Below are 23,817 nucleotides of genomic sequence, written 5' to 3' on the forward strand. Positions count from 1 at the left end.
CAAAGAACCGTGCCTTTATATTTCTATGACCTCCCACTATAGGAATCGCAGTAAAAACCCAGTTATTCTGAGTATGAAGGACCCCTCCCCCCACACACACACACACCCCTTTCATATTTCATATGCTTAAGCTGCCAGTTGCCAGATCCATTGTTGCATATGGGTGCAGACTGTTTAACCCCATGAAAGTCCAAACTCTCAGTAAATACTCGTAGAATTAAATTTATGTTAAAGTTAATTGTGGATTAAAGGATAGGTGCATATATGCTAATCACCCTAGCAATGCAGCTTTTCCTACCAGCATGTGGAAAAAGTTGAAGTGGGCCTAGTAAGCAATATAGTGAAAAAAAAATCACTTTTTTACCTTTATTACAGAGGTTGAAAGGGCTTAGTGAGTTAAGTAAAGTGCGCTTTTTCTTTAAGGGAATAATGTTTTTTGTCTGTGGTCCTGGTACGTTTTTTTTTATTGATACTCCATAGAGCAGGGGTAGGCAAACTTTTGAGCACAGTGTGCCGAAAAATGTTTTCAAAGAAATTGAGCGTGCCGATTTTATAACACAAAAATGTCAACTTCACACTCTCAATCATGAAAAGGATTTTTTGTAAAGTAAATGATGTAAACTACTTTAGTAGTGAGAAATTAACACCCTGCACTCTCACTCCTCAGATCAGCCCCAATTCCTGCAACTCCACAACTCAGATCACTGTACCCCCTGCTCATCTGCCCCACCACTGTAACCCCCTGCTCATCTGCCCCACCACTGTACTACCCTGCACATCTCCTCCACCACTGTACTACCCTGCACATCTGCCCAACCACTGTAACCCCCTGCACATCTGCCCAACCACTGTAACCCCCTGCACATCTGTCCCACCACTGTAACCCCCTGCACATCTGTCCCACCACTGTAACCCCCTGCACATCTGTCCCACCACTGTAACCCCCTGCACATCTGTCCCACCACTGTAACCCCCTGCACATCTGTCCCACCACTGTAACCCCCTGCACATCTGTCCCACCACTGTAACCCCCTGCACATCTGTCCCACCACTGTAACCCCCTGCACATCTGCCCACCACCACTGTAACCCCCTGCACATCTGTCCCCCACCACTGTAACCCCCTGCACATCTGCCCCCCACCACTCTAACCCCCTGCACATCTGCCCCACCTCTGTACCGTCCTGCTCTTCTGTCCCACCACTGTAACCCGGTTTCTCATCTGCCCCACCAATGTACCTCCTGCACATCGGTCTCACCTCTGTACCCCCCTGCTCTTCTGCCCCACTACTGTAATACCCTGCACATTTGCCCCACCACTGTACTACCCTGCACATTTGCCCCACCACTGTACTACCCTGCACATTTACCCCACCACTGTACTACCCTGCACATCTGCCCCACCACTGTACTACCCTGCACATTTGCCCCACCACTTACTACCCTGCACATTTACCCCACCACTGTAACCCCCTGCTCATCTGCCCAACCAATGTAACCCCCTGCACATCTGCCCCACCACTGTAACTCCCTGCACATCTGCCCCACCACTGTACCCTCCTGCTCATCTGTCACAACACTGTACCACCCTGCTCTTCTGTCCCACCACTGTAACCCGCTTTCTCATCTGCCCCACCAATGTACCTCCTGCACATCTGCCCCACCTCTGTTCCCCCCCTGCTCTCCTGCCCCACCACTGTAAACCCTACTCGTCTGTCCCACCAATACACCTCCTTTCACATCTGCCCCACTGCTCTACCCCCCCTGCTTTTCTTTCCCACCCCTGAACCCCCTTCTCATCTGCCCCAACACTAAACCCCCTGCTCATCTGGCCCAACACTGTAACCTTCTTCTCATCTGGCCCAACACTGAACCCTCTGCTCTTCTGTCCCACTGCTGAACCTCCTTCTCATCTCTTCCACCACTGTACCTCCCTGCTCATCTGTCCCACCTCTGAACCCCTCCTGCTCATTTTCCCCATTGCTGTACCCATCTGCTGCACCGCTGTACCCTCTTCTCATCTATGATATGCAGAGTGGTGAAAGGAAGCAGAGACGAGACACATCTACCTGTCCTGGCACACTCATCCTGCTGATCCACCTCTCGCATCCAGCCCACGTGCTTGTATGTGATGTCACATACAAGCATCTGGAATAGATGCACAATGATGAGCTCAGGTCAGGGGCGTTTTCTGAAAGCAGTGGGCCTGTGTGCAGGATCATAAGTTGGGCCCCCGCAGATAAGAATAAGTGCGGTGCGCTGCGCCACAGGAAAAGTTGGGTGTGATTTTCATTGTGCTGAATACTGGCTCTGGCTTAAAAGGGACACAGAGCGCAGGGGTTCAGTAGTAACGCAAAGGTTCAGGAATAATTTCAACAAAGTTCCCAGAAGCTCAATAGTAATTCCACAAAGTGCCATATGATTGTGGTTTTGTCAATCACAGTAAAATCCCTTCTTTCTGAGATTGGTAGTGGCAACTAAGCAAGTCATCTTCCTCCAGATGGCGGACGGTGAAAAGGAGGACTTTGATTGGCTTTAGCAGTGGCAAATGACAGTCATCCTCCTCCTGGAAACAGGGACCTCTCCCCCCCAGCAGAACTGCACCCAATCTCTTCCCCATCACAAAAGCTGACAATAGCAGCTACAGCAAAGTTAGAGAACCAAACAATGTTTCCCATCTTTTACAATGTGTGGGGGCAAAGTACCTCCCCCTTAGTGCAGGTGTGGTGTGGGGAATTCTAAAATTGGAATGCATTTATGTCTCACTTCCCTGCGCTGCTCTGCTGATGGGGAGGGAGTCGAGTGTCGGCAAAAGAGGCTTTGCGTGCTGGGTGTTGCCTACCCCTGCCATAGAGAGTACATCCTGTTATAATTTTGGTTTTGTCTCTGGTGTAGCTTTTATAGGGAAAACAAATACTTATGTTGCAAAGTCATCTATCTGCCTGCTTTTTATAGTTTCTCAGATTGCCGTCAGAATCGGTTTATTTTAGCAATTAAGCTGTCCTCAATCTGTGTCTTTACCACTGAGTGTCCTTAATAAGCAGGCTACAGTGATGTATCTTGAAAGCCTCTCCCCAAGTACGGGAAAAGCAATAGATTTCTGAAAGCAGACAGAAGTGCTAAGAATTTTTGAGAGTCATGTAAAATATTTCTAAGTCTCTTTTTACTTTTGGGAAAGGACACATGACTCCATAATTGAGAAATGGTTATTTGTGCCAACACAGCCCAGTGTAAAAAAGGCTCTAAATTTAGATGTTGGTTCACGTTCGTCTTAAAATCAATTTCTGTGGATCCTGGACCCAGGCAGTATCCTGGAACCAAATTAATCCTATGCCCAGGCTGTACACAGGGACTTTATTACAAGTCAAGACTGAGTGTAAAGCCCTTAGTGCTCTAAGGAGCCTAAGTGAGAAGTTGGGGCTCTGGCATTTGACCATTGAGTGATGAGGAAAAGGTTTAGGGCCCTTTCACACTGGGGCGGTTTGCAGGCGCTATTGCGCTAATAATAGCGCCTGCAAACCGACCTGAAAGTGTCGCACATACGCTGCTTTGATTCCAGTGTGAAACCCCCGAGGGCTTTCACACTGGAGCGGTGCGCTAGCAGGACGGGAAAAAAAAGTCCCGCTAGCAGCATCTTCGGAGCGGAGTGTATATTGCTGCTGCCCATTGAAATCAATGGGACAGCGTGGCTATACCGCCGGCAAAGCGCCTCTGCAGAGGCGCTTTGCGGTGGTTTTTAACCCTTTCTCGGCCGCTAGCGGGGGGTAAGACCGCCCCGCTAGCGGGCCAATACCGACAGTAAAGCGCCGCTAACAATAGCGGCGCTTTACTGCTGCCCCCGCCCCAGTATGAAAGGGCCTTTAAAGTGATACTAAAATCGTGTTTTTTTTTTTTTCTTGTTTGTTATTTTAAACAAAAAAAAAGTTTATACTTGCCTGCTCTGTGCAGTGGTTTTGCACAGAGCAGTCCAGATCCTCCTCATCTTGTCAGCGATCCTGGCCCCTCCCTCCTGCCAAGTGTACCCACAGCAAGCAGCTGGGGCCATGGCTTGGCCCCGCCCCCTTTCTCAATTGGATCACTTACTTTGACAGCAGCAGGAGTCAATGGCACCTGCTGTGTGTCTCAGCCAATCAGAAGGGAGAGTCCCAGACAGCCGAGTCTCTTGTGCAATATCGCTGGATAGAGATGGGGCTCAGGTAAGTATTGGGGTAGCTGAGGGGAGGCAGCTGTACACAGAAGGTTTTTTATCTTCATGCATAGAAAACCTTCTGCCTTTAGAACCACTTTAATGCTAGGAGAGCATCTAATCATTTCTTGCAGTGAAGTCAACTCCCAGTGCCCTTGGGCCTAGAATCCAGGCTATGAAATTATTTATTTTTATTTTTTTTTTAATTTTCATTTTTTCTTAATTTACAAAGAACTTCTTTCTAATGCTGGGGTATTTTTCTGACCATAAATATCAGACATCCTCCAAACTCTTCTCCTAATTCAATTTCCCACTTTTTTTGTACTCCAGTGAGCTGTGAACCAGGTCATCTCCCTCCCCGCTTATTGGAGTACAAAATAGCGGAAGCTCATCTCTATTCAGGAATATACCCCAACATTAAAAATAATTTCTTTTGTAAATGAAAAAAATATGTATTTGTAAATTGTGGTGTTTGCATGATGCAGAGGAACAAAAGCAGTGTTTTTTTTGTTTTTTGTTTTTTTTTATATATATGTTAAATTTTGTCAGATGCCAGAAGTAAGTAAACATGTTCATTTGTCATTTCTGTAGTTCCCGGTTTTAAAACTATGATCTAATTTTTCAAGAGACGGTATTTCTTCTTTAAAAATACATGTTTATAAGTTTGTATTCAGTCACGCAGCTCTGACTAATATTGCTCTGTTAATTTATTAACATGATTTATGTGTTCCTTCAGGTAAAGATCATGTATGTCGCTTCATAGGATGTGGGAGGAACGATCGATTTAACTATGTAGTTATGCAATTACAGGTATGACACAGCACATTTGTAAAAATTTGAAAAGTGATATTTTTTGTGTTTTATTGTTCAGTGGATTTATAAATTAAAATTTCTGAATAGTGTTAAAACTCTTCAGCCCACTTAACAAGAAACTACAATTAGTACAGTATTGACACCACTGCCACCAGCCAAAAGTGAAAACTTTTAGTTCATGAATATGACAACCAAATGTAATATGTAGCAATAATTACACTCACATTTTTGTAAATATTTCATTATATCTTTTCATGTGACAACACTGAAGAAATGACACTTTGCTTCAATGTAAAGTAGTGAGTGTACAGCTTGTAGAACAGTGTAAATTTGCTGTCCCCTCAAAATAACCCAACACACAGCCATTAATGTCTAAACCGCAGGCAACAAAAGTGAGTACACCCCTAAATGATAATGTCCAAATTGGGCCCAATTAGCCATTTTCCCTCCCCGGTGTCATGTGACTCATTAGTGTTACAAGGTCTCAGGTATGAATGGGGAGCAGGTATGTTAAATTTAGTGTTATCGCTCTCACTCTCTCATACTGGTCACTGGACGTTCAACATGGTACCTCATGGCTAAGAATTCTCTGAGGATCTGAAAAAAAAAAAAAGAATTGTTGCTCTACATAAAGATGGCCTAGGCTATAAGAATATTGCCAAGACCCTGAAACTGAGCTGCAGCACAGTGGCCAAGACCATACAGCGGTTTAACAGGACAGGTTCCACTCAGAACAGGCCTCGCCATGGTCGACCAAAGAAGTTAAGTGCACGTGCTCACGTGCTACACTCACTACTTTATATTGTAGCAAAGTGTCATTTCTTCAGTGTTGTCACATGAAAAGATATAATAAAATATTTAGAAAAATGTGAGGGGTGTACTCAGTTTTGTGAGATACTGTATATTAGTGTGTCCTTTACATTTTGCACCTGAAGGTAATAGTTATTGGAGTCTATTGTAAAGTACGACTTCTCTTATAACCATATTACAAACTTGGGGCGGCTAAAATTAATGCACACATTTACAGTTTTACTGTGTGGAGTGTGATAAACAAGGAGATGTTGAAGGACAACTGTGTATGATGTGTGGCTTGACATTTATATTAGTTTATGTAGTTGCATTCATCCAGTGAGTGTTTTCACTTGTGGCTTGTGGTTTTCAAACTGTCAGGAACCATGAAACAGACTGAGACAGAAAATGTAGTAAAAGCACACCTTTTAATAAAATGGTACAACTGGTAAACGTAGTCAGAACATAGCCATGGTTCGATAGTCAGAACAAGCCAGGAAATCAGGAAGCCAGAGATCAGCATAGTTAGAGGCAGCAGACAGGATCAGGAACCAGAAGGGACATCAGCCAGGCAAGTCTTAAACAGGAACACAGCAGAGAGTCTCTAGATATGTTGACCAAGGCAAAGGCATTGAAGAAATTAACCAGGCAGTTTAAATAGCCAGAAGGGGCTGTCTGTGCGCTTGACTGACGAGCAGGAGATGATTAACAGGTGAGCCACTGTGGAACGATGAGTACTTGCAAATAACCGACAGCTGAGCACAGAGAAGGATGGGCTGAGAGCCCAGCCCTGACAGTACCCCCTCCTCAACAACCCCTCCCCCTTGGAGGACCACCAGGTTTGAGAAGAAAATGTCTATGGAAAGCACAGAGGAGGACAAGGAGCATGTACGTCCATGGATGAGACCCAAGAGCGTTCCTCTGGACCGTACCCTTTCCAATGAACCAGGTACTGTATGCGCCCTCGGAACCTATGGGAGTCAATGATCGGTTGTATCTCATACAACTCATGGTTCTCGACCTGCATCGGGCGAGGACGTGGTACAAAAGTGGTGAAGCGGTTGCACACCAAAGGTTTTAATAAGGAGGCATGAAAAACATTTGAAATACGCAAGTTAGAAGGAAGGTCTAATGCGTAAGCCACTGGGTTGATCCTGCGGAGAATACGGAAAGGTCCAATAAATCGTGGTGCCAGTTTCAGTGAGGGAACACTGAGTTGGAAGTTATGAGATGACAGCCAGACCCTCTCCCTAACCTGGTAGGAAGGCACAGGTAGGCGTCGCGGTTAGCATGGAGTCTGTACCTCTCACTGGCACGTTGCAAGGACTCTTGCACCTGCACCCAAGTGGATTGAAGATCGTGGAGATGCTCCTCTAATGCAGGAATTCCTTGAGGAACGAATGAGTCAGGCAACATGGATGGTTGGAAACCATAATTCGCCATAAACTGGGACAATTGGGAAGCGGTATTGGAGGCATTATTGTGAGCAAACTCCGCCCAAGGTAGGTGGTCTGACCAGTTATGGTGGTCAGAAACAGCAGCGTAGAAACTGCTCCAAGGCTTGGTTGGCTCATTCTGCGGCCCCATTGGACTGCTGGTGATACGCAGAGGAGAAGGAAAGCTGAATTCCTAACTGTGCACAAAAGGCTCGCCAAAACCTGGAGACAAACTGAGTACCCGGTCAGAGATGATAACCTTGGGTAGCCCATGTAACCAAAAGATCTCCTGAGCAAAAACAGATGCCAATTCTTTGGATGTGGGCAACTTCTTTAGTGGAATACAATGTGACATTTTCGAGACTCAGTCAATCGCCATAAGAATAACTGTGTTGCCGTGGAAGTTGGGTAACTCAACAATAAAATCCGTAGATGGGTGGGTCCAAGGCCTCTCTCCATTGGGTATGGGTTGTAGGAGGCCCACTGGAAGGTGTCGTTGTTTCTTGCTCTGTGCACACACAGAACAAGCGGCTACAAAGGCAGTTACATCAGCGGGGGGGCTAGGCCACCAGAGTTGTTGAGAAATAGCCCAAATGAGTTGATTCTTCCCTGGGTGGCCAGCCGCCTTGAGAGAATGGTAAGTCTAGAGCAAAGCAGTGCGGAGACTCTCTCAGGGACAAAGCAACAGTCACCAGGTTTCTCAAGAGGAGACTGGATCTGAGCAGCAAAATTCTGTCACCCAAAGATGAGATGAGGTTGGTGCGTACAGTAGCCAGAATGCGATTGGGAGGTATTACAGGAACAGGCATTGACTCAATCATAGAAGCGGAGGAAAACTGTTGCGACAATGCGTCAGCCCTTATATTCTTAGTACCGGGTAAGAATGAGACTATGTAATTGAAGCTTGACATGAAAGGAGCCCACCGCGCTCTTCTTGGAGATAAGCGTTTAGCCTCAGACAAGAATATGAGGTTCTTATGGTCAGTCAAAATAAGGACCGGCACAGTGGTGCCTTCCAGGAGATGCCTCCATTCCTTATACAAACAGACTTGGGGGGCACACCCTAAAAATGCGTTTACATTCAAGATGGTGCTGCTATAAGACCGCAAACAGAACGAAATAGACTATAGTGCACACATACAAAAATGACATTTAAATCCTGCAAAGCGATTTAAAAACACCTGAACATATTCAAAATTATGGGGATTTGGTCACACTATATGGTCATATAGTGCTAAGCCCACTTACTGTGTCAAAGTACCCCATTGTCAGTGGGTCTTACACTAGTAATAGAATGAAAGATCCTGCGTCTCAACCAATGGAGACAAACTCCTCTTTATGGGAGAACTGAAAAGACTTCTTCTATAACACTGGTGGACACTAATAAGAGGTAATAAATGGGGGGGGAGGGTTGCTCTGGCCAAGGAACCTGGTCAGGGTCCATACAATATACAAACAGACTTGGGGGGGGGGGGGGGCACACCCTCAAAATGCATTTACATTCAAGATGGTGCTGCTATAAGACCGCAAACAAAACTAGAAAAGCTACAATTTCTGGGGAAATTGTGTGAAGTGTTCTTGCCTCCACCAGTAGTCTACAACTGGAGTGGGCGGAGTAACTGGGAGGAGTGGCTTGAGTAACTGTTGTGTGGTCGGAGTGGCTGGAGTAACTGTGGAAAGTTTGGAGTGGGCAGAGTAACTGTGTGGAGTGCTTGGAGTAAGTAAAGAGTAAACATTACACTAACCAACTGATTGATCAAGTTTAAAAAGTGCACATGACAAGCTTGATAGTGAGATTTCAACTTTTATTTATATAGCACATTTAATTGCAACGTTGTTGCCCAAAGTACTTCACAGTTACATTAAAACACACATTATAAAAACATTAGCAGCATTATCAAGCCTAGCAGATGAAGGTATGACTACATGCATTTGGGGGGTCTCAGCATCTTGACGTAGAATGGAGGTGAGGGTGTGCTATCTGTTTTGATGATCAGTGTTTACAACCACTGTTTCCTGGCAATGCTCATGCCCAGTTTATGCTTCACAACCACTGCTCAAAACACAATACACAGGATCATGATAGCTGTAATAAATGTGCACAGTCGTATTTTAAAAACTATAAATCCTACAGCGAAGAGCTTTATATTGTGAGAATCACAAGACCCAGACCTAGATTTTAATGCATAGTATGTCTCTGAAATATTAAAAATGAAGGCACAGTCGCAGTTTAGATATTGCCCTTCAAATTTGAAGTGGCTAGAGTGGAGTTTCGATGAATGTCAATGGACGGCGTGAGTTGCAAACAAATGGTCATATTGTGAAAACTATCAGGACTATGGCTTAGCCGTGGACATGTTTAGTGGCAGCAGGGATAGCTGAACGTTTTGATATAAGATTTGTGTAGGTTGGCTTGAAAATGAGGGAGTGGCGGCAGTTTAGAAATCATGTCTTGATTTTTCAGCTTTTGTCACCTCCCACTCTAGTTTCGAACATTTCGCCATTCATTCTTATGGGACCAATTTGCCGCAAAAACGATAATATTTCGTGAACCATTCGGCAAAGCGTTCCACAAAGTAATAGCAAACCAATCGGGAACAATCTGCACGTTTCGGTATATTACTGTCTATGTAGTGTAAAAGCTGTGGGAGGAGTTAGGGTGGTAAATTTGGCTATAATAAGAATAATAATATATATGTGAGATAGATTATAGTGCACACATACAAAAAATTACATTTAAATCCTGCAAGGCTATTTAAAAACACCTACACATATTCAAAAATATGGGGATTTGGTCACACTATATGGTCATATAGTGCTAAGCCCACTTACTGCGTCAAAGTACCCCATTATTAGTGGATCCTACACTAGTACACTCCTACACTAGTACACTCCATTCCTTAAGCGCTAAAATGATAGCTAACAATTCGCTGTCCCTACTCTCATAATTGCATTCTGCAGGAGACCGTTTCTTACAAAAGTAGCCACAAGGATGCATAGCTAGCGCTTTGAGGTAGGACATTGAGACGGAGGGGTGCCCACTCCAGTCTCCAATGCATCAACCTCAAGAATGAAGGGTAGCATAGGATCAGTATGTGCCGGCACAGGAGCTGAAACAAAGGCAGCCTTGAGAGACTCAAAGGCGTTAATAGAATCTGGAGACCAATTCTGTGGGTTACCGTCCTTTCTGGTCATATCAGTCAGGGGTTTGACGCGAGAAGAGAAGTTCCAAATAAATTTCCGCTAATTGGCAAAGCCAAGAAAACGTAACGGACGTAGACCTATGGGTCGAGGCCACTGTAGAAATGTAGATAATTTCTCTGGGTTCATTGAAAAACTGGCAGTAGAAATGTCATAACCCAGAAATTTAACCTGTTCACGATGGAACTCGCACTTCTCCAACTTACAATACAGGTTATTATCTCTCAACATCTGTAGCACACAGGAGACATCTGTGTGGTGGCTCTCTAGGGATTTAGAATATATGAGAATATCGTTAAGCTAAACCACCAAACATTGCTGCAACATATCTTGGAGGACATCGATGAACTCCTGAAAAACTGCAGGAGCGTTGCAAAGACCAAATGGCATTACGAGGTATTTGTAATGTCCTGTCTTAGTGTTAAATGCAGTTTTCCATTCATCCCCTTCCTTGATTCTCACAAGATTATATGCACCTCTCAGATCGAGCTTCGTGAAAACCATTGCTCCCTTGAGGCGGTCAAATAATTCTGTAATCAACGGAATCAGGTAAGCGTTCTTAATCGTGATGCGATTGAGACCCCTATAATCGATACAAGGTCTCAGTTCACCACTCTACTTTCTCACAAAGAAGAAGCCAGCACCAGCAGGAGACGAAGATTTGCGGATGAACCCTTGAGAAAGTGTCGGCAACATAGTCCTCTATAGCTTTATCCTTCGAGACAAAGGGTAAATCCGGCCACGCGGAGGCATAGCACCAGGTTGAAGGTCAATTGCACAATCATACGACTGGTGTGGAGGCAAACTACTGGCTTGACCCTTGTCAAAGACCTCGCTAACGTAGCGGTACTCCTCTGGCAAGGAGGAGGGGGGAAGAGGTGCCCCAGACCTTTGCCATTTTCCGAAAACATGTCTTACTGCATAGTGGCGACCAGGAAAGAACATTAGCACAAAGCCAATCAATAGGGGTTGTGCTTCTGTAACCAAGGATAACCAATAACCACTGGATAATGAGGAGAGAAAATTACTTGCAATTGGATTACCTCATGGTGAATAGTCCCTACAGCCATGGTCAACGGAGCAGTCTCATGAGTTACGTGGGTAGGCTGTAGAGGTCTCCCATCAATAGCCTCAATGGCAAGTAGTGTGGCACGAAGCTGCAGTGGAATTGAGTGCTTAGACACAAAGGCACTGTGTAAACAGGCCTGCAGCCCCAGAGTTGATTAGAGCCTGTGTTTCGATGGACCAGACTACGAAAGTGTAACCGAAACTGGAGGCTTATCCTTCAAGGTAACTGGGGACATAACAACCCCACCTGAGGTCTGTCCCCTACAGGACCACAGGTGCAAGTGTTTCCCGGACGGGTAGGAAAAGGACTTCAAGAAGTGACCTGCCTGGCCACAATAAAGGCACAATCTCTTCCTCCTAAAGGCCCTCTTATCCGCAGATAGACGTGTGAAGCCCAACTGCATGGCTTCTACTTCATTGGCAGATTCGGTAACAGGAGGCATGGGAGGTGAGGGAGGCAAGGGTGGGACTGCAAAGCTCAGAGCCAAACGTACAGGAGGCTTCCGCAAGCGCTCCTTAAAGGAAGGTCTCTCTCTGAGTCAGCAGCCAATGAGAATGGCAAACGTGATTAACTTCTCCAGATCCGTAGGTATGTCTCAGGCTGCTATTTCATCTTCGATGTTATCTGAGAGATCATGAGAAAAAGCATCCACAAGGGCCTCATTGTTCCAAGCAACTGCTGAGTATGGAATTCAATGGCGTAATAGGCAACAGTTCTCGTACTGATGAACAAGAGGCTCTTGGCAGCAGAAGTGGAGCATGCAGGAACCTCAAATAACCTTTTAAAGGAAGCCATAAACTCTGGGTAACCCAGGACAATGGGTTTTTGCTTCTCCCAGAGAAGATTGCCCAGACTAAGGCTCTATAAGAAAGCAAAGAAATAATGAAGCCTACTTTGCTTCTGTCCATGAGGAACGCCTGGGGCAGCATCTCAAAGTATATCCCAACCTCGTTGAGAAACCCTCTGCATTGAACTGCATCACCCCCAAATCGCTGGGGAAGTGGAGCAGAACCAGACGTACCTCTTACAGAAGTAATATTCGAGGCACAGAGACTGGAGCAACAGCAGGGATGGCCTGCAACACAAGTGGGAGGATCCAGGTGAGCAGTGCAAATCGGGTATCTGTAACACTATGGCAAACTGATCCATGTGCTGATCCTGCTCATTTAACCTGGAAAAAATATTACCACCTAGGTGGATTGCCTGCATTTTCTGAATTCCTGGCCTTTGCCTACTGTCAGGAACCATGAAACAGATGGAGACAGAAAATGCAGTAAAAAATCACACCTTTTAATAACATGGTAAAAATAGTACAACTGGTAAACATAGTCAAAACATAGCCAGGGTTTGGTAGCCATATCGGGTAGTCAAAGCAAGCTAGGAAATCAGGAAGCCAGAGATCAGCCTAGTCAGAGGCAGCAGACAGGATCAGGAACCAGAAGGGACGTCAGCCAGGCAAGTCTCAACAGGAACACAGCAGAGAGTCTCTGGATATGTTGACCAAGGCAAAGGCATTGAAGAAATGAACCAGGCAGTTTAGCCAGAAGGGGCTGGCTGTGGGTTTGACTGACGAGCAGGAGATGATCAACAGGTGAGCCACTGTGGAACAATGAGTACTGGCAATTAACCGACAGCTGAGTACAGAAGGAAGGGCTGAGATACAAACGTGATTACATTCAGAACTGTTTCTCTTCAATGACTAATTGCATTGATCTGATTGTGCCCAAATTAGGCCTCATTCACACATGCGGTTTAGGGGCCAACTACAGCTTCCGAACAGCTGCGGGTAGGAACCCCTATACAAAACAACGAGAGCCTAACTGCACCCACAGCCATTTGCATGTAATTTGACTTGCAGTGATTACTTTCAGATGATGGGCCCTTTACACAAGCTTGCATCCAGGGCTGATCATCCACAGGCAATCACTGCATGTCCGTTTACATGCGAATGTAGACACACTGTCAGTCTGTCATTGCTTTGCATGGGGCAGCTGTTTGCAGAAAACATGCTGAGTTACCTGCAGGAAATCATGTTCGGCCTCTAAATGCACAAGTGAATAAGGCCTTCAACAGCAGGTGAGTGGTTTCATGTGTGGCAAAAACACAATACTTGTTAACACTGGTTTCTATTTTCAGCTTAGCTGTGTTCACCTGTAGTTTAATTTCAATTTATGGTTTTGAAAATCTAGAATGCTTTAAACAAAATTAAAGTATCCTTATACTTGTTAATAATGGCTTATGATTTGTTAGCTAATGAACAGAGACTGTAGATTCCAGACAATGTCTACAAGACAGGGTGCCATTTCATTTCTAGAGGAGGCATACCCGTATAGCCGTGTACTAAAGAAACCTATATTACAGCTGCCACTTACAGGCTATTGATGTTTTACTCCCCTTGTGACCCTTGTAAGGAGTTTCTGTCCCCTCTCCCGTCCAACAGACATATATGGTGTTTTTATTAAGTTTTATTTTTTCTGTTTCTGAAGGCACTAACCAAGACATGTATCAATACAGCTGTCAATCATGATATGTGGATGTAATGAAAGCAAAGATTCTGTTATTGTGTTAATAAAAAGTATATATTTTTATGAAAACTATATTATTTGACATATATTTCGCACCTAAAAGGTCCCACTGACGGTGAACGTATGGATCTTAACCACTTCAGCCCCGGAAGGTTTTACCCCCTTCCTTACCAGAGCACTTTTTATAATTTGGCACTGCGCTGCTTTAACTGGTAACTGCACGGTCATGCAATGCTATACCCAAACAAAAATGCGTCCTTTTTTTCCCCACAACAGCTTTCTTTTGGTGGTATTTGGTATTCTGCGTTTTTTAATTTTTGCAATATAAACGAAAAAAGACCAAAAGTTTGGAAAAAAAATATTTTCTACTTTGAAAAAAAAAGGCTTACCTGTAGGTACCGTGAATTTCTCCTAAACTTGCGCAACTTAGGAGGTATTCACTGTATCCGCATGTGCCGACGTCATCGGCACATGCGCACTGAAGAAACTGCTCGCTCGTGCTGTCTCTTCAGCTGCTGTGCCGTTACCGGAAGCTCCCGCATGCATGCGCAGGAGTGACGTCATCAGGTCTAGGCATGCCTGTCTAAGAACAACCGACAACCTTTTTCAGGAAGTGAAAGACGGCAAATTCAGATAAAGGGAGATAGCCAGAAAATTAATATCAAAGATAAAGATATTTAACATACTAGTAATAGGAAAAAAAAATCTAACTTTTGACTGAAGTTACCCTTTAACTGTGTACAAGTGTACCTGGAAAAGTTGATGTAGTTTTAAAGTCAAAGGGACACACTAAAGTGATTTGATTTAGGTTTTTCTGTTTTATGTATGTACTTTGTAGGTTGTTGATTCCTAAATAAAAAATAATTTATTACATGTTTTTGAAAGCATCCGCACTGTATAGCATTTTTTCATAAAAGCCTAAAACATTTGCACAGTACTGCGTGTGCATCATATGTGTAGTTTTATTTACAAATATAAATATATAATATTTTTTTTTCTTAAAATAAGAGTTTAGACTAATTAGAGGAAATAGGAAGATACATTTTGGGACTTTGCATGAGGACAGTGGGGCCGTTCAATACCCCTCCTCCATCCCGGTTCAATAATAAAATAAAGGGAGAACAAGGGCGGGACTTTGAATGAGGCACATGGGAGCAGTAGTATAAGTTAAATAAGAATGCGGTTTATTAATAAAATAATACATAACATGATACAAAATTTCATATATTTACATATTTAGGCACATAGGCTCTACATATGTTGGCACATAGCTCTATAATGATGATCTGTAGTCATCGAAAAACGCATTCCAGCAAGGACCTCAATAATAAACAATTGAATATAATAAAATAGGAACATTCATACATATATGGTTGGTAATGTGTACACATAACGGTAGTTGCAAGCTCTACGCCGTTTCGGGACCTTATAGCCACTCATCAGGAGCATAACCGTAGTGACAACCTAAAAAATGGGGAAGATAGCAGTATTGAAATATTAGAAAGATAAGTGGGTAAATGTAAAGTATGAATCCCACAATATATCGTTTGAACCATGGACTTACAATATGTATGTGCAGAGGCAACGCAGCCCTGGATGCCAAGCCCGCCAGTGTTGCTGTGGCCCGAAACTGAGGGGGCATATCGCGGCGGCTACAACAACACGGAGAACCCCCCAGATTGGGTCTGTGTATAGTAAGCTGACTATACACAGACGAATTCAAATTCCGCCCTTGTTCTCCCTTTATTTTATTTAAGAGTTTAGACTAGTTCAGCCTTTTCAACCAGGGTGCCTTCTGGGTTCTTCAGGGGTGCCTTGGCACGATGCCTAAAAATTGCCCAAAAATTGTGCACAAACCAGCAGGTGGATCAAACACTAGTCTTTGTTGTACAATGAAAACCTGTGGCTTTGTGTAGCATTACAACCTTGGGCACTGTGCAGGCCTGCCACCAGCATCCCAACAACCGTTGATGTCATTGATAAGGAGGACGTTGGGCACCTGCACAGCATCCTTGTTTGACCTCCTTGCCCCCCTCTGTCAGCAATGGGGTCACGTTTGCTGCAAGGGGAGAGAAATTTGAGGAAGAAGAAATGCTGGAATACTAGTTATTAGCAGTGTTCAAAAGTGTCTTTGCTTTGAAAGAACAAATCTCCTCTAATGTTGGCTGTCTCAAGTGTAGGGATGCTGCTGCAATGTAAAACTAATAGATTTCTATATTTTAGAATGGGATGCCTTGAGACTGTGTGCAGAATTTTAAAGAGTGCCTTGACTGAAAAAAGGTTATGAGGCACTGGACCAGATTATTAACTCAAAGGACCTGCTCCTGTCTTAAATCCAGTGCTTACAACTTTGTATCCTAATACTGCAGACCAAACTACCATCACTACAGGACATGCTAGTCATTTGGGGAACTAAAGCATGCTGCAGGGGTACTAGATATTTGACCCACTTGATGCACCGAATACCTGAAACTGCCAGGGAGCAGCGAAGTGGTGGTGGTTTTTCAACACATGGACTGTGGGAAAGGTAAGTATCAGGCCTCTTCCTTTACCTGCTGCTTTTTTTGTAGAAATAATCTTTTGTTGACAAGGTCACTTTAAAGTTAGGGTTGGCTAACTAGTTTTTTTTTTAGTTGAAATGATTATATATATGTAAGAAGTATGTGCCAACATAAGACATGGAAATGGTTGCTAAAAATTTCTGAGGTTGAAATTCCCATGACCAATGCAACCATACCAATTTTTGCAAACCTAAATCATATCTGCTGGGTGCATCTCCATATCTCATGCTTGTGTGCTTCCTGTGCTATGTATAAGGGGATGTTAGACAGGGGCCACTTCTGAGCACTGCTATTTAGGAAGAAGGTGACCTGTGCACCTGATAGCTATCGCTTCACTTCAATTAAAATCTTGATTGCACAGTTGCTTTATTACTGGTGCTTTTTTTCCCCACAGACCAATGTTCTTTCTGAAAGTATAGTGTCTCACTATTATTATACGTTTACAAGCCATTCTTTGCTTCTGTTTCTTCTACTGACTTTTGTCATCTTTAAATTGTAATTTGTATTAACGTTTTTGCTCTTGGTGCTGCTTATATTGCTTCATCGATTCTACTATTATTACTCAATACTAGCAGTTGTATGTCCTCATGTGTTGTTTAATGGTTCTGCTATCGTTCTTTAGGGTCGGAATCTGGCAGATCTCCGCCGCAGCCAGTCCCGGGGTACTTTTTCGGTCAGCACCATGCTACGACTTGGAAGGCAAATTCTGGAGGCAATCGAGAGCATTCATTCTGTAGGGTTCCTTCACAGAGACATCAAACCGGTTAGTACATAAAATCTGTACACTTAGATGTCCTTACAGTGGATCCTCCCCCACCCCCCACCATGGTTTGGATGGAGTGGGGCAGCATTTAATCGCCTCTGGGGATTTCACTACTGTCTGACGAGGGACAACTGGACTAGTAGAAATAGCATTATGATACCATGAACCATATATAATGTCACAAAAGGGAAAAGGAGAAAAAAGTGCCACTAAGTGTAGTAGATTAATATCAGTTTAATTAAGCCCCCATAATGGGCTACTCACAGGATAATTGTGGAATACAGGCTCATCAGTAATAGTGGACAGTGGGTGGTCTGTCAGTCCTTGGCTGCAGCGCTAATAGTGGCATGGGTCATGCTGTGGCTGGAAGCTGAGGCTGGAGGGATGCTGGAGAGACAATGGGATCCAGGTGGAGCGTAGCGTGGCAGGAGCGGCTTGGGGAGTACAGACATCACAGGTCCCAGGATGCTTTGCAACGCGTTTAGGAGCATATATAATGTCCCAGCTCTTACTGTGATTTTACAAATTAGTAATTTGATGTCTCATTCACTTTTGTAATGTCAAAGTAGCAACTGTTTTAACTTTGTTATGCCACTGTAGGTAATGTGATGGCATAAATTACCCTTCTGATGTGTACATCATCTTCATCTAAACCTAGATCGCTGCGCTTTCAGAAAAAAAAATGTACAGTGCCTTGAAAAAGTAATCATACCCCTTGAAATTTTCCACATTTTGTCATGTACATAAATGTATTTTATTGTTTTCTTTTTGTGAAAGACCAACACCAAGTGGCACATTATTGTGAAGTGGAAGGAAAATGATAAATGGTTTTCATTTTTTTTTTTTTTTTAACAAATATCTGAAAAGTGTGGCATGCATTTGTATTCAGCACCCTTTACTCTGATACCCCTAACTAAAATCTAGTGGAACCAATTGCCTTCAGAAGTCACCTAATTAGTAAATAATGTCCAGGTGTGTCATTTTAATCTTAGTATAAATACAGCTGTTCTGTGAAGCCCTCAGAGGTTTGTTGGAGAGCCTTCATGAACAAACCGCATCATGAAGGCCAATGAACACACCAGACAGGTCAGGAATAAAGTTGTGGAGTAGTTTAAATCGGGGTTCGGTTATAAAAAAAAATATCCCAAGCTTTGAACATCTCACGGAGCACTGTTCAATCCATCGTCCGAAAATGGAAAGAATATGGCACAACTGCAAACCTACCAAGACATGTCAACCCACCTAAACTAACAGGCTGGTCAAGGAGAGCATTAATCAGAAGCAGCCAAGAGGCCCATGGTAACTCTGGAGGAGCTTCAGAGATCCACAGCTCAGGTGGGAGAATCTGTCCACAGGACAACTATTGTGCACTTCACAAATTAGCACTCACTGTGCGGAGATGGACCTGTCAAAGCCCCGCTATTCCCTATGGAGATCTGAAGAAAACGGACTGCCTGTCTATTTTCATCTGATTCTCCAGGCGGATGGAAAATAGGGTTTCCATCCATTTGGATTTCACGGACAGGATCGGATGTCAGCGGACATGTCACAACTGACATCTGCAGCTCCATAGAGGTGAATGGAGCGTCCGATTAAGTCCGCCTGAAAAACTGACAGGCAGACCTGCTCGGAAAGCCCGTGTGAAAGGGGCCTAAACATACAGCCAGAGCAATGGAATGGTTTAGATCAAAGCATATATCCATGTGTTAGAATGGCCCAGTCAAAGTCCAAACCTAAATCCAATTGAGAATCTGTGGCAAGACTTGAAAATTGCTGTTCACAAATGCTCTCCATTCAATCTAACAGAGCTTGAGCTATCTTGCAAACAAGAATGGGCAAAAGTGTCATTCTCTAGATGTGCAAAGCTGGTAGAGACATCCACAAAAAGACTTGCAGCTGCAATTGCAGCGAAAGGTGGTTCTACAAATTATTGACCCGGGGGGCTGAATACAATTGCACGCCACACTTTTCAGATATTTATTTGTACAAAAATTTTGAAAACCATTTATCCTTTTCCTTCCACTTCACAATTTTGTGCTACTTTTGTGTTGGTCTATCACATAAAATCCCAATAAAATACATTTACGTTTTTGGTTGTAACCTGACAAAATCTGGACAATTTCAAAGGGTAGGAATACTTTTTCAAGGCACTGTGTAGCATAAATACAATACAAATTACAAATGAAAAATCCATCAATTGATCTAAATGTATAAAAAGCCTATATATACAAAATCATGTATTAAAAAAAGTCGATCATCAAACTGTGTAGGAAACCTAATGAAGTTTTGATAACAAAACAGGTAGGGTGGGGCTTATGGTAAAATGGGCACAATAAAATATAATTAGAATCGAGAAGAGCATGCCAAAGGATGTGAAATTTATTGTCTTGTGTACTGGTTTGAAAAAGAATGATAAAAGAATACAATAAGCAAGTCGCATAGGTAGCAGAATATGGCGCCTGTCATAAAAACATCCCATTATAGATTGTGATGGACGCTGCACCAGACCACTGCCACCTTCACCAACTTGTGACAAATGGCTGGTCAACCTTACACCACGTGACAATGCCAGTCTCAGCCTCACAATGCTCGCGGGACCACAATATAAGTGCCAACAGACTGAGCGATATTGTCACTGGGTTTGGTTAACTATGCACTTAACCCTTTACTCTGCCACCAGATATTTTTAATGAAAAATACAAAACGTTTAAAATATTAGCAATTATGACTTTAAATGTCTGTAATACACACTGGGGTTGATTTACTAGAATTGCAGAGTGCAAAATCTGGTGCAGCTCTGCATAGAAACCAATCGGCTTCCAGGTTTTTTTTTTTATCAGCTTATCTGAACAAGCTGAAATTAGAAGCTGATTGGCTACCATACACAGCTGCACCAGATTTTGCACTCTTCAGTTTTAGTAAATCAACCCCACTGTCACCACAGATGGCTACATCCAGAGATTTACCATGCAGAGAGACAGGGATTCTTTAAGTTCTCCGTTGGTGCATTAGAGACAATATTAAGGATTTTAGAAATCTCATTTAATAAAACAAAACCGTTAATAAAAGGTACAAACAAAATATTAACAGAAAAAAGAAATTGCCAAGGCAAAAGACAATAATACAACACAAAACAAAAAGGGTTTAAAGTGGACGTAAACCTGAATTATTATTTTTTTTATTTATTTTTTTTATATATCATACTGTAGAGTATAAGATTTCCTATCATTTGAGCCCAGTCTTGCCACACAGAGTTAATCCATCTCTGAGCAATCCTCTTTTATTGTTCAGTGAGAAAAATCTTGACAAACTGAGAAAATCTTTGTCAAATACTCCCCCTTGCTGTGAGTGACAACCTAAGACACCGGCATTATTTTTTAATTTCCTCTCCAACTCCTTCCTTCAGCAGCTCTGCAAGGATTGGCTGTTCCACACCTCAGCATGATTTGGCATGCTGAAGTCATGTGGTTACTTTCCTGTCTTTTCACTGGATGTTAGAGATTATAGCAGAAGTTCAGCAGTTCAGTGTTAGAAATACACAGGAGAAATGTATATTGACTAGGAGTGTAGAGGTGGGTGGGGAGTCTACTGACATCACGACTCCACCAACCGAGCTCCAGACAACAGACCCACCCACAGAATATGCAGTTTTTGGGTCTAATAACAGACAGAGGGGAGACATTTGACAGGTAAAGATACATGCAGGAGGCATGTATATCCTTATAGATAACCCCTATGGCAGTAGTTTAAAAAGGATGACATTGGGTTTACATCCACTTTAAGAATGAAAAAATACTTATCAAGTCCTGGTTCAGCAAAGTCCAATCAATAAGCAAGAGGGTACAGTGGCTCTCATAAGTCTTGACCGGTGTTCCTTGTTTTGATGGTAAAGGAAATCTCCGGACTGTGGATGCAGTCCTTTTTTTCTGGTCTGCGAGAAGGGTGTTAACTATAATTATCCGACCAATAAGTCTAAGGAGTAGCTGATGGCACATCACAGGTTTGCATGCAAACCATGCAGTGGCCACTCCCTACAATGCAGTTTTATATAGACATTAATATTTTCGAATATGTACAGATTGCATTCTGGTAACTGGTATATTCGTGCCCAGCATGAAATTTCCTTTTAGATGAATCCAAATATGATGGGTATCAGATGCCTATTTCAACTAGGAGATGTAATATGTACCATTTTCCTTCAGTACCTTCTAATATAGAAGTATTTGGGCTTAAAGTGCAGGTAAAAATGTGCTTATTCTGGTTGTACCATTCTCTGTTTAGGAGTTATGGAATACACTAAAGTTTTCTTTTCTACAAGAAAAGCTAGATAGTAATATGTATTCAATAACTACTCCAGCTAAGTTTTTTTGCGACAGGGAAAAGTAATCCAATGGAAAGCACGTATAATTTATAATCACAATTCAAATAAAATGTAAAGAAGTCAGATAATGCACCACTTCGCCCAGAAAATTGTTGCATTTACAAATGTTTAGGCATTCTCATGTCTATTTCTTTTGTTTTGTATTGGTATGACACATAAAAGTGGAGAAACAAAAAGCCAAATCTGACACATTCCACGCATATCTCCAAAAATGGACTGGACAAAATTGACACCCCCAATTTAATATTTGCTAGCACACCCCTTGGGAAAAAATAACTGAAATCAATCGCTTCCAGTAACCATCAGGGAGTTTCACCATTCGAACAATCCTTTGTTGCAATCTTTGACCAATTTTTCTCTTTCATCCACGTTAAGGGAAATTGGCTACAGTGCCATGGGTTGAAAACTTCTTGACAATGTTGCACACAGTGAGCACAGTCACGTTAAGATTTCTGGAGATGGACTTGTAACCTTCAGATTGTCCATGCTTTTCCACAATTTTTGTCCTCAAATCCTCAGACAGTTCTTTGCTGCTCTTTCTCTTCTCCATGCTCCATGTGGCACACAGAGACACAGCAGAAAGGTTGAGTCAATTTTTCACCATTCTAACTGGTTACCGGTGTAATTTCTATAATGTCAGCACCTGTTAATTAATATGGGTGAGTTTAATTACAAATTATAGGAACATCACAAACTTGGAATGCAGTTATATCTTACAATTTTGAGAAGGTGCCTATAATTTTGTCCAGTCCATTTTTGGAGTTTTGCGTGGAATGTCAGATTGGCTTTTTGTTTCTCCACTTTTGTGTCTTACCAATACAAACAAAAGAAATAAACATGTGAATGCCTAAACATTTGTAAATGCAATAATTTTCTGGACGAAGTGGTGCATTTTCTGACAGAAATGCAGGGGTGCCAATATTTTTGAATCGTCTTCCAGGGCAGCATCCGAGAGAGAGGCTTCTCTTCCCTGAAACAGGAAACACATTAGTCCACCACAGAGGCGTAACTAAAAGCTTCAGGGCCCGGGTGCAAGAAAGCACGAAGGGCCCCCCTGACCCCCTCCTTCCATCGGTCCCAGGGCCCTTCTCTCTGAGCCTGGGGCACTTCCCACTAATCCCAGTGACATGGCATTAAAACCCCTTGCTGAACTCGACCCATTCAAGTGAATGGTGCTGCTCTGCAAGCGCCCCACATCTGCATGTAATGCACATGTTTATGGCATGCTAGTGCAGAGTTGAAGGGGTTAAAGCAGGCAGTGAAGAGGCAATATGATGCCTCCTTACTGCCTGTCAAATGATCTATGAAGAGCAATCTGAATGCTAATTGATCTTCAGAGACCAAAGCAAGCCCTAATTATTTTTTTACATTTTTTAAACAGTTTTTAGAATTTATTTATTGACTTTTTTTTTTTTTTTAACATGTTAAACAGCCATTTGGCTTTGGTGAACAGACCCATGATAGCTCACTTTTGAGATAGGAACACCATGTGGCACCATGTTTGTGAAAATGTATGTGTTAGCAGATGTGTGGGGGGTGCCATTAACAATTAATGGCACTGCTGTGTGTCTATCAAAGGACAGTGTGTTTGTGTGTGTGTCAGGAAATTTGTCCACATTCCTGTCATGCAAAAGGTACGAAACTAGCCTCATAGTGGGCTCACATGAGGGCGCTGCAATTTGGCCACCGTGTGATTGCATGTGTTTTACATGTGGTTTTAGGTGCGCTCCCATTGAATTCTATTTTCTGAAACACACTGCATGCAGGAATTCGATGTACTTTCATGAAAACGCATGTCCTAAAAGAATTCATTAGTAGTGTACCATAAACCGCATGTAAACTGCTCATACAATCGCACTGTGGCCAAACTGCAGCATACTAATGTGAGTCCACTATTAGGCCCCTTTCACATGAGTGGACTGATTGGGTCAGCATGTCAGTTTTTCAGGCAGACCCAATTGAACCCTCCATTCTCCTCTATGGAGTGGCAAGTGTAAACAGAAATGCGCCTGTTTCCACCTGCTGACATCCAATCCGATCCACTAAATACAGACGGATGGGGATCGGTGGACCGGATTGGATGGCAGTTGGGTG

General features: G+C 43.0%; 1 protein-coding gene across 2 annotated transcripts in view; it reads left to right on the plus strand.

Annotated features, from left to right (window-relative positions):
* TTBK2 (tau tubulin kinase 2) overlaps positions 1 to 23,817 on the plus strand; it is a 255,290-nt gene that overhangs the window by 156,589 nt on the left and 74,884 nt on the right. For both annotated transcript variants that reach the window (XM_073609369.1, XM_073609370.1), the window contains exons 4-5: positions 4,922 to 4,995; positions 17,202 to 17,342. In XM_073609369.1, coding sequence (XP_073465470.1) covers positions 4,922 to 4,995; positions 17,202 to 17,342 — 215 coding nt within the window. The remainder of the gene's footprint in view (positions 1 to 4,921; positions 4,996 to 17,201; positions 17,343 to 23,817) is intronic.

Source organism: Aquarana catesbeiana, linkage group LG13, assembly GCF_042186555.1.
Source record: "Aquarana catesbeiana isolate 2022-GZ linkage group LG13, ASM4218655v1, whole genome shotgun sequence".
Lineage (NCBI taxonomy): Eukaryota > Metazoa > Chordata > Amphibia > Anura > Ranidae > Aquarana > Aquarana catesbeiana.